We start from the raw sequence: 12,448 nt of genomic DNA on the forward strand, positions 1-12,448 counted from the left end.
AGGTCCGTTCTTAACCTGAAACTGTTCTTAACCTGAAGCACCACTTTAGCTAATGGGGCCTCCTGTTGCTGCCGTGCCACCAGAGCACGATTTCTGTTCTCATCCTGAAGCAAAGTTCTTAACCTGAAGCACTATTTCTGGGTTAGTGGAGTCTGTAACCTGAAGCATATGTAACCTGGAGCATATGTAACCTGAAGCATATGTAACCTGAAGCGTATGTAACCCGAGGTACCACTGTAAATCTGTCGAACCTCTACAAAGGGCCAAATGAGAGCTGAAGAGGACAGCCATGTTGGTTGTTCATGTGTCTTCCCTATTCACATGTAGAGGGGTGTTACACAAAAGTGTGGGTGGGAGCAAGGTTACAGCGGACTGGATGACTTAGTTAATTATTGTTTAATTCTGTTATATTATTTAATTGGTTAGGCGTGAAAAGTTCATACGAATTGGGGATATTACTATTACAGTGGTACCTCGGATTACATACACTTCAGGTTACAGACTCTGCTAACCCAGAAATACTGCTTCAGATTAAGAACTTTGCTTCAGGATGAGAACAGAAATCGTGCTCCGGCAGTGCAGCAGCTGTGGGAGGCCCCATTAGCTAAAGTGGTGCTTCAGGTTAAGAACAGTTTCAGGTTAAGTACGGACCTCCGGAACGAATTAAGTGCTTAACCCGAGGTACCACTGTATTAGATAAATGCATTTTATTGCACGTCATCTTGATATGGCTGCATTTATTGTTTTAGTCCATGCCATAAGCCACTTTCTGTGTTGTTTGGAGAAGAAAATTGAGCTATAAATATTAAAGAAAAGAAAAAACATAGACACACAAACACACACAGCTTTACCTTCCTTGATTTTCTCTGTCACTTCAATCCCTTTTCAGGAGGACAGGACAGGACAGGAGTAAAGAATTTGGAGACAGCTGAACGCAGGGAGCCTCCCTCACCCCTTGCTTTAGATGCGAATGGGGTAGACATTTGGTGTTACCATTGTCAGTGCCCAGAGGGGCATAGCTGTCAGCTTTTCTTGTGAGGAATCCTATTCGGAATAAGGGAATTTCCCTTTTAAAAAAGGCAACTGTTGACAGCTATGCAGAGGGGACTGGTCATGTGAGCGTGATCTTAAATTGCTTGCAAGTGCAGGATTGTGCTTCCAGTGCAGGATTCCCCAAACTGGAGTCTCCAGCTACTTTTGGACTACAATTCCCATAATCCCTGACCCATAATCCTGCCAACTAGGGATGATGGGAGCTGTAGTCCAAAAACAGCTGGAGACCCGAGTTTGGGAAACACTGTTAGTGGATAAGGGCTGATTCAGACACTCGTCGAACTGTGCCTGGCCTGTTCTAAAGACCGGTGGAAGGGGAATCCCTGTAAAATCTGAGACCAGTTGCAGGAAGTCTGTACAGTGGTACCTCGGGTTAAGTACTTAAATCATTTCGGAGGTCCGTTCTTAATAATAATAATAATAATAATAATAAATAATAATAATAAATTTTATTTATATCCCACCCTCCCCAGCCGAAGCTGGGCTCAGGGCGGCTAACAACAAACCTGAAACTGTTAAGAGTTAAGATAAATGAATGAGGGCAAGGATTTGCTGATTTGATTATGTAAATAGGATACAAAAAGGGGAGGTGAGAGGAGGTCAAGGAAACAAGCAAATGAGTTTAAAGTTATAAAAAACGGATTTGTTTTTAATTTTTTCTTATTTTCTTTTTTTCTTTTGTATGTTGTATTTTTATTTTTTTATATTTTTTCATGTATTTTTGTACTTATGCTTTTGTAAAACTTTAATAAATATTTCTTTTAAAAAAAGAAAGAAACTGTTCTTAACCTGAAGCACCACTTTAGCTAATGGGGCCTCTTGCTGCTGCCGCATCGCCGGAGCACGATTTCTGTTCTCATCCTGAAGCAAAGTTCTTAACCCGAGGTACTATTTCTGGGTTAGTGGGGTCTGTAACCTGAAGCGTATGTAACCCGAGGTACCACTGTATGCATGGAAGTTTGTATGGTCTATCATGTACAGTCATTTCTCATGTAAGTGCATCACTCATGTTGAAGTGTTAAGCGGTCGGATCTACACCCATATATAATGAAAGCCAGGCCAGTTCCTTGCTCCTCTTCCTTCTGAGTCGTTGCATGCCTGATGTTTCCCTGCTCTCCACCCAAAGCCCTGTCTCTCTGTAGCAGAAAGATAATCTCCACAGACTTCCCTCCTTCATTCTTCTCCCTCTGAAGTCCTGAACCCCCTAATCCTGTTAGTGTTTTTTGTCTCCACGGGGGGGGGGGGGGGGTTAACTTAATCCAAGTGGTCCAGGGAGACAGGCCGAAGCACGCACGAATTATGCACGGGAACTTTCTCCCAAACTCTGGTCCCCTCCCAGAAAACACAAACCCCTCTCCCTTTTAATGGCCTCAGAAACTCTTGACGAGAAAACCAGAAGGAAAAATAAATAAGGCGAAGGGTCTTTGGGATCATAAACTGCTTCTTGGATGTAATGTGTACTCAACCCACCTGGTTTGTTTGTTTTTTGTTTTGTTTTGTTTTGCTTTGCTTTCCCTGCTGATGCTGTCGCGGGCAGGGCTCCTCCCACACCCACTGGAACTGAAAAAACACACACTCCCCAAACTGACAGTGGGACATTTTAACATTGGAAGAGCAGCCTGGCCATGAAATCCAGTAGAGGGGTATTGGGGGGGGGGAGAGAAGGGAACGGGGGGGGGGGGGAATAAAGGCCCTTCATCCGGCCATGTCATTCTGCGCACTCCCTTGGTGTCTTAAAGCAAATTAATTATGTAGGTCAGATCTTTATTGACTATCGATACATGTCGACCCGCCGGATAGCGAGAACCAGCGGGAAATGTTAAGTATATGCATGAGGTGAAAGGCAGGTGTATGTATGTCTTGGGGGGGGGGCAGTAGCAGTGAAAAAAGGAAAGGGGGCGGGTAAAGCCGTTCATTTGAGTTAAAAGCTACAAATTGGGAAAACTACAAATCGAAATACAGTGGTACCTCGGGTTACATACACTTTAGGTTACATACGCTTCAGGTTAGAGACTCCGCTAACCCAGAAATAGTGCTTCAGGTTAAGAACTTTGCTTCAGGATGAGAACAGAAATCGTGCTCCGGCGGTGCGGCAACAGCGGGTGGCCCCATTAGCTAAAGTGGTGCTTCAGGTTAAGAACAGTTTCAGGTTAAGAACGGACCTCCGGAACGAATTAAGTACTTAACCCGAGGTACCACTGTAGTTGTTTATTATGTACCGTTTACGACTCTGCTGCTCCACCAACACACCTTCACAACCCAAACCCCACAGACAGCATCCAGAAAATGTTCCTTTTGGTCCTCCTCTCCAATCCTGGGATTTTTGTTGTTGTGTGGCTTCAACCCCTCCTTTCTTGGTCACCATATGCAGAAAGAGAAGAGGCTTGCAAGGGCAATTCTCTATACCTCCGGTTTCCTTGCATGCATAAGCTGCGATCAGGATCTGACAAGCAGACAGCAGCCCTCCCAGGATTCCTGTTTTAGCTGGTTTCCTGGGACAGCAGGAAACATGGTAGTCCAGGCCACAGGAAGTGGTTGGGAAGACTGGGGTTGGCTTGATGGAGCACAAGATCTGTAGATCCTGCACCACAATATGAGCTTCTTTCAATTCCATCTGCCGCCTTGAACTAAAGCATTATTTAAATTGCTTGAGAGTTGCATTCGGCTCATGATGGCTCTTACTAGGCCACTCGCCTCTTGAGAGTGGCTCATTGCTAAAGTCTTATTGTGCCCCCTACCACCTTACATTGATGTATACTGGGCGTGGAAAATAGTTTTGAGGCAGCTAAGGATCTGAAATGGCAGAGTATAGCTGGGATGAAAAATGTGAAACATGGACGAGCATGTGAAGTTAAGTTCAAATAATAATAATAATAATAATAATAATAATAATAATAATAATTTTATTATTTATACCCCGCCCATCTGGCTGAGTTTCCCCAGCCACTCTGGGCGACCCCCAATCGAGTGTTAAAAAGCCACTCCCGAGCTCAGGAGGGGGTGGTTGCGGGGCTCACTCCCTCAACCCACGTTCTCGCGGAGCTGCATCAGCTCTGCGTGACTTCAGGGATTCCCCCTAGCGCCCGCCCAACCACAACAATACCAGCCAATGGGCTGGGACCATGGGCGGGCTCAACTGGGGGCACTTAAGGTCGGGGCAGCCCGGTCTCGCTCCTCTTTCCTTTTCTCCAGCAGCGAGGTTTCCCCGCCCACCCGCCCTTTTAGGTTTGCTCTCAGACTTTGCTATGGGCTTCGGCTGATCGCCGCAAGGGGCCTGGTAGGAGTTTTTCCATTTGGCTAATTGGCTGATTTTGGAAGCCACTTGGTTTTTTTCGCCTACCTCGTAGCAAAACGTCACAACTCCTTGATTTTGGCGGTAGGCATCGGCAGGGGCATTGTCATGCAAATGAGGTTGGGGGGGAGGTTCGCCATCACCTCCCCCAATTTATGAAGGGTAGTTCGTTAAAGGACTCCGGGGGGCGTAGCCTCGTCCGAAACCGACGGAGGCTAGGGCCTAAAGCGCGCCCCCGAGCGGTAACCCCTCAGGGAGCGCTCAGGGATGTGCATCTCGAGGGCTCCCCCTGTTGGTGATTAACCCTTCCCGGTTAGACCGGATAGTCCGTTAGGGCCGATGCCTATAGCCAATACCGCTCTTACCTGTAATCAATAAAGTTGTGGCCATTTACGCCCATTAAACTTAATTCTGTTGTCCTGTGTCTTTATTGCTCCATCTGTGGGTGGGGGCGGGTATTGCCGCGCAAACAATACAGCATTAAATATTAAAAACTTCCCTGAACAGGGCTGCCTTCAGATGTCTTTTAAAGATAGGATAGCTGCTTATTTCCTTCACATCTGAAGAGAGGGTGTTCCACAGGGCGGGCGCCACTACCGAGAAGGCCCTCTGTCTGGGTTCCCTGTAACCTCACTTCTCGCAATGAGGGAACCGCCAGAAGGCCCTCGGCGCTGGATCTCAGTGTCAGGGCTGAACGATGGGGGTGGAGACGCTCCTTCAGGTATACAGGACCGAGGCCGTTTAGGGCTTTAAAGGTCAGCACCAACACTTTGAATTGTGCTCAGAAATGTACTGGGAGCCAATGCAGATCTCTCAGGACCGGTGTTATGTGGTCCCAGCGGCCACTCCCAGTCACCAGTCTAGCTGCCGCATTCTGGATTAATTGCAGTTTCAAACTTTTTATGCTTGTGAGACGACAACGAAAATGTTATTTTCTAGAAGCTCTGAGCGTTGCATGTTTTCCATTAATAATACATTGTGGTGTTATTTTATGCCTTGGGAAGCTGCCTGTTTGCATTTAGTTCCAATAAAAACGAGGAGGTTTGCCTCGCAGTGTGCTCTCAGCAGTAGATTTAAGTGCAAAGATTTCCCAGGGAAAAACCAGAAGTTGAGTTTTTCAGACGTGCTTTGCTTTTGAGGGAAAGTCTGAAGAGACTTGAAACAGTTGTGGTGTCCTGAGTGCACTGAGCAGTAAGAACAAATCCGGATACCAAACACTCCGAATTACAAGCAACTTGCTTCATTGTTGTTTAATTAATTTCTCTCCCTTCAGGAAGGGATACTCAAACCAGTCAGAGGGGCAGATGTTATTCACATCTGTATTTTTGTACCAGGGAAAATAGTGGAGCTGCCATTTTGCAGTCTAGGCATTTACATTGGCTGCCCTCATAGGTAGTTTCTTATGGGCTACTTGAATGAGAATAATTTGACAAAGGACACGGTCTAGTCCTTTTGTGCAACACAGGGCAGCTAGGAGTTTGAGGTACTCCAAACCCATAATACCCAACAGTTGGAAGAAGGCCATCAGACTGGAAGTGTCCTTTGTCGAGGAGGCTAAACATCAAGGAGAGTGATATGTGAAGCAATCTGTATCTTGAATTTAGGAAGTAGACTTAGGGCAGTAGAGGATGTGATCAAGATAATGTCTGGGGGGCTTTCAGTGGCAATAGTTCATGAGAAAGGCACTGTTATGCGGAACAACAAAGGTACTGGAGCTTTATAGAATTTAAGAGATAATTTTGTTACCGTTAAAAGCCCTCAGAAGAAATACCACAAGTAATTCACTTTGGACTCTGTGTGCAGGTAGCAGGGACTGTTATTGCACAGGAAAGAGTGAAGCCCTGGATAACAGCGGTTGCTCCCTGGCCTTTGAAATGACACAGCCTGTTTCGGAGCGCTCTGTTTGATTTTTATTGCAAGTTATGCATACCTAAATCCTGCCATTTCTGGAGGTAAGGCCAGGCTAAGAGGAATTCCAAAATCTTTAGGCCTGCCCATCTGTTTGGAATTAGACACCTGGCTGAATCTAATGAATGAATGTAGCCTGAAGTTGTGATGCAGCAGCTAAGGTTGTTAACACTATATTTTCCCCCTTCCCTCTTTGAAATAAGAGGCTGTACCTAAAGGCTGTTTATCAGCGTTCCAGAAAGGATTGATAAAGATGGTGAAGCCATAAAAAGAGAAGGGTGTAAACGAGGAAGTGAGAGTTGCTAAAGTTATTGGCAGCAACCCACTGCTTCAGACAAAGCATTGCCCCCTATAACTTTCACACTGCAAAGGAGGTTTGGAAAATAAAATAAAATTGGTGTGCAGACTGAAGAAACAAGACAGAATTAGAAGTGATCACCATATGGAACAAATCAGGGAAGAAGGTGGCTGAAAGGGGGAAAAGATAAATAAATTTCAGAGACACCTAGATACGTGTTTGGAGAAGGAAGGTTTTGCAGCAGAAGTTGTGAAAGCAGCAGAAGTAGGATTAGGAGGGAAATTGAAATAAGGGCAGGCGTGGGGGGCAGATGGGGTCCCTCTTGTCTTAGGTTCTTCGATGACATGCTGCAGATCGGCTTTGTGGGTTGACACAAAGCTACAGGCTTCAGCTTCAGTGGCGAAATATATCCTGGCACACAGAATCTTGGATATTGGCACACATGAAGGCCACTCACAGCAGACGCTGATGTTTCCAGGCCTCCTGCTGAAGAAAGGGTATTCTGCGACTGCTGAGCAGGCGAAGGGATAGGAGGAAGGAGGGGTCTGCTGGGATAAAAGTAGGATATTAAAAACACATCAACCACGCTGTGTTTCTAAACGGTACCAGCGTGATCCATATTCTCTGGATTAGCATTTCTGTTCAACTCTAAACCTGCTCCAGATCCCAATTACCAGCACAGATTTTTGCAGGCAAAGACTTCCTTGCTATACATCTCGCTTGACTTTGCTGTCCTAAAGACGGGAATCCACCACCGCACATACTTGTTTCGACTGTGGGACAGTTGTTGCTGATGAAAAAGGGCTCACGGATTTAGCAAGGAGTTTATTCAGCTCCTCATAGCACAATCTCCATTTACTGGCGTGCCAGAATCCCGAGAGAGATGCACTGCTGAGTTGTCTCTATAGGCTTTTAAGTATTTTAAAGTTTCAGATGCGGTAGTAGTAAGAACAATAATAAGATGTAATAGGAGCAATAAGCAACTCATCCGAACATGCCCTACCAATGGTGTCTCCCATTATAATAGTTTCTGTGGATGGCCATTCTGGGGATGGTCAGAGTCGAGCATTTATATTTCATTTCACTTTTCATTTGTGTACCACTTTCCATATTACTATACACAAGTCTTTTTACAAGCTGAAAAAAATAGAACAAAATAGACAACAATGATCACATACCTATTAACAATCTGATCCAATACAAAAAAGTCATAATAAAAACCTCACTTTAAAATAAACAACTTATATCAAATAAAGACGTATTAAAAAATCTATTACAATATAATAGTGAACAGTAAAATTAAATAATCCCACAATAATAATTAAACATCTTAACAATTGCAATGAAGAATTACTAAACTATAATGGCAAGTCACAATGCATAAATTACCACAAAACATGCAAAACCGTGTGAAAGGATCAAATTGAGAAACAATTGAATAAGAGGCACATCGTCACTCCTCACCGCTATCTTCCTTGCGCATCAACAGCCATTTACTTGGTGAGATCTATAGAGGTGGGTCTCATAAATAAGTCCCAGGAACGCTTACAGGGAAGGGTGCTCTGTAAACTCCCCTTAATGTAAGGCTTTTTTGAGGCTCCTCATGGTTGTGCATATGGGACGCGGGTGGCGCTGTGGGTTAAACCACAGAGCCTAGGACTTGCCAATCAGAAGGTCGGCGGTTCGAATCCCCGCGACGGGGTGAGCTCCCGTTGCTCGGTCCCTGCTCCTGCCAACCTAGCAGTTCAAAAGCACGTCAAAGTGCAAGTAGATAAATAGGTACCGCTCTGGCGGGGAGGTAAACGGCGTATCTGTGCGCTGCTCTGGTTCGCCAGAAGCGGCTTAGTCATGCTGGCCACATGACCCGGAAGCTGTACGCCGGCTCCCTCGGCCAATAAAGCGAAATGAGCGCCACAACCCCATAGTCGGCCATGACTGGACCTAATGGTCAGGGGTCCCTTTACCTTTACCTTTACTTAACTACAAATATCAGAAAATGATGCTTTGTCTGTTGTGTTTTACACGTGACTGTCTTCTTACAGCTAAGTCACTGGGGTCTCTTTTGATTCTTACATGGGTTCTTGTGCACCTTGAACAGAATCAAGAGTCAAAAAGTGTGCCCAACTCAGTTTGTGCTCCCTTTTCAGCGTGGTTCTGAAAAGCCAAGCTGTAGGCCGTCTCTCCACTGGGCATACCTTACTGAACTGTAATCAGATTAAAATAGCCTGCATAGCAGCTTCACAGGTTGACCCCAGAGTCGGCCACGACTGGACCTAACGGTCAGGGGTCCCTTTACCCTTTACCTTTATGGTTGTGCAGAGATAACATAATACCGAGGAGCAGTTTGGGACTGGGAAATGATATATAATGAAATGAAAAGGATGTTTAAAATAATGTTTGTAAAAAAAAACAACCCAGAAGTTTTTCTTTTGGGAATTATAGGGACAGAACTACCTAAAATGTATAGAAACTTATTCACGTATGCTACTACAGTGGCTAGAATGTTACTTGCCCCAAAATGGAAAGAAGCAGAAATCCCAGCAAAGGAAGAATGGATACAAAAACTTACGGAATATGCAGAAATGGCGAAACTTACCGAAAGAATAAGAAATTAAGATAACATTTTTAATATATATATATAAAAGAATGGAAATGGTTTATTGAATATTTACAGATAAATTATAAACAGATTAAAACAGTAGCAGGATTATTGTAATAACCTGCAGTTGTAAAGAAGATGAATAAATGAGCAAATTAAATTAATTTGGATATGCAGAAGATATTAAAAATGAATTTAAGGAACTGCAGAAAGAGGGGGAAGGAAGTCAAGTTTTGAAATGTCAAAAATGTATAATCTTGAAAAGTAAAAAATAAAAATACATTTTTTTTTTATTAAAAAAAAGGGTAGTTTTGGGACTAGGAGGGCCCACTGAGGGCCTTTTGCTGAAAGACCCACCAGGACTCCATCTCCATGTTGTGAACATTCATGGTTTGCATCCAGGCTTCTCTTCCCAGGCTTGATGCTGTGGGAACGACTGCCCCTTGCGTTCCTGCAGGGAGCAAGTTCACATAGAGGACACCACTGCAGTTGTGATACATGGACTCTGGCAAACTATTTCTGCCCCAAGATGATTAAAGTTGATTGTTACAAACCCAGGAAACATCTGCATTATCCCTTTAATGCTGGTTCCCCTGGAATATTAGTTGGATCTTCAAAAAAAGAGCCTTTTCTTGAATCCCTGGACTCTAAAGATTAAGTGATTTAGCTTCTCAGTGCTAGTCCCATTCAATTCTGCTTAATCCAGCATCGAAGCCACAAGCAAGGTCAGTGGAGATTTGCACACCTACCGAAGCTCACAAAAGGAAAAAACTTGGATTCTCTGGCCCGAAACAGATGAGAGTTCATCCATGAGGAGCCCTCGGATTCTGGCATGCAGGGAGTGTGTGTCCCAGGATGGCCGTAGCAGTTTTCTTTTTCAAACATCTCTTTTGTCTTTTTTCTCCCCACGTAGAAGATGAAGCCCCCAAAGAAAATTTGCTGACACTTACACAGGTTATTAAAATAGCAGAAGGGGTGGTGATGGTGGTGGAATAGTCCATATGGTAATTATCGATTCGGACCATCTGGTAAGACAGCCGTTTGTTTGAATAATACCGCAACATGCCTTGTACCAAATAAAGGTCTTCTTTTTTAAAAAAAGTTTTTATTTTATTTCTGGTGTTTGTACGTGTGCATTGAAGTGACTGACATGCTTTTATTCAGAGAGGTTGCTACTTCTATGGAGGAAACGAATGCGTTCCAATGGCAGCATCCATTAATGGGCTGGTTTTGAATCGGCAATGCTTACAAAAGAGAATTATGATGATTATTACGCCCACTTTGTAAATATTGAAGCTGAAGAACGAGTGGGTAAAGTCAGTAGTTCAACTGATAACGCTAATTGTTGCTCTATTTCAGGCAAGTGGGCTGTAGATTTGAACATCTTGCTCTCCTGGGAATTGCGCCAAAGTGTTTCAGGCTTGTCCATCTGAAATCAGAAGCTCTTTTTTATTTAATTGGTTTGTCTGGGTTTGCATTTCAGCTGTTGTCATAACAGAATAGGATAGAACTGAGGTACCAACTGACACGGAGAAAATTATCTTGGGCTATTCTTTTTTCCTTTAAAAGTTAGAAGATAGGATTAGGCGAAGATGTTCATGCCATGGAGTTAAACGTTTGTTGTTGTTGTTTAGTCGTGTCCGACTCTTCGTGACCCCCTGGACCAGAGCACGCCAGGCATTCCTGTCTTCCACTGCCTCCCGCAGTTTGGTCAAACTCATGCTGGTAGCTTCGCGAACACTATCTAACCATCTCGTCCTCTGTTGCTCCCTTCTCCTTGTGCCCTCCATCTTTCCCAACATCAGGGTCTTTTCCAGGGAGTCTTCTCATTTCATGAGGTGGCCAGAGTATTGGAGCCTCAGCTTCAAGATCTGTCCTTCCAGTGAGCACTCAGGGCTGATTTCCTTAAGAATGGAGAGGTTTGATCTTCTTGCAGTCCATGGGACTCTCAAGAGTCGCCTCCAGCACCATAATTCAAAAGCATCAATTCTTCAGCAATCAGCCTTCTTTATGGTCCAGCTTTCACTTTCATACATCACTACTGGGAAAACCATAGCTTTTACTATACAGACTTTTGTTGGCAAGGTGATGTCTCTGTGTTTTAAGATGCTGTCCAGGTTTGTCATTGCTTTTCTCCCAAGAAGCAGGTGTCTTTTAATTTTGTGGCTGCTGCCACCATCTGCAGTGATCATGGAGCCCAAGAAAGTAAAATCTCTCACTGCCTCCATTTCTTCCCCTTCTTTTTGCCAGGAGGTGATGGGACCATTGGCCATGATCTTCGTTTTTTTGATGTTGAGCTTCAAACCATATTTTGCACTCTCCTCTTTCACCCTCATTGAAAGGTTCTTTAATTCAAGACAACAGGAGTTAAACATAACCATTGGCAAACACCGAATGTGCAGGTTAGGTTGTTGTTAGAGGCAAAGAAATAGAGACTAACTGAAACTTTGACAACCTTCGCCCTAGCCAGTTATCCTCACTGGCATTTTGTGCAACCATTCAGGCAGTTATCTTTATTTCTCATTTTTCTCCTTTCACATTCCAGGCTTTCTTGTTCTGATGAATAGGAAAGGATAACACTAAATTTGCGCTTTCTCCTTTCCAGGTATTCCAGGCCAACACCGATGCCTCGGAAGTGGTTCTGAACAAGATTCATGCTCCAGTGCTGACTCGGTTTGTCAGGATCCGCCCCCAGGTTTGGCACAGCGGAATTGCACTTCGTTTGGAACTGTATGGCTGTCGGATCACAGGTTTGCGTTTTTAGTTGTCCTTTCCTGAGTACAGGGATGGAGGAAAATCTCACTTGGCCTGCATTTTTAGTTGTTCTGACTTAAGTCACACCTCCTAGACTATAATGTGTGGATCAAAACATAATTATTCTTTAGATTTTGCACTTCTTCAAATCCTGTTATATAGGTTTTTGGCTCAAAACATGTACCAAAATCCATAAACAAATGCATGCTTTGGGATAAAATTCCCTTAAATATGCATACCCTGAGATAAAATTTGTCCGGCTTGCGCATTGTAACACAATAAAAAAAAAATTGCCAGTTGTTTGCATGGATTAGAACAACAACAACAGAACTGGGATGGAATGAAATTGTTAATAAGCATGTGCACAATCGACACAGACCAGAAATAGACTGATCTGGGGAACAAGACTGCTGCGTGTGACAGAAGAGAGATCACCAGCTGTGGATTACCTAAATGTAGAATTTGACCCCCTGCAACCACTGTCACAACAGCCTCCTGTGCAGAGACACCTGGAATGCTTGTGGGAGTAATTCAGCTAGACTCA

The 12,448-nt window shown here is 44.0% G+C and overlaps 1 protein-coding gene across 2 annotated transcripts in view; it reads left to right on the forward strand.

The window, feature by feature from the left end:
- Positions 1–12,448, forward strand: part of NRP2 (neuropilin 2) — a 249,414-nt gene that overhangs the window by 124,392 nt on the left and 112,574 nt on the right. For both annotated transcript variants that reach the window (XM_083706660.1, XM_083706659.1), the window contains exon 8: positions 11,756–11,900. In XM_083706660.1, the coding sequence (XP_083562786.1) occupies positions 11,756–11,900 (145 nt within the window). The remainder of the gene's footprint in view (positions 1–11,755; positions 11,901–12,448) is intronic.

Source organism: Podarcis gaigeae (genome assembly GCF_964106915.1).
Source record: "Podarcis gaigeae genome assembly, chromosome: 1".
Lineage (NCBI taxonomy): Eukaryota > Metazoa > Chordata > Lepidosauria > Squamata > Lacertidae > Podarcis > Podarcis gaigeae.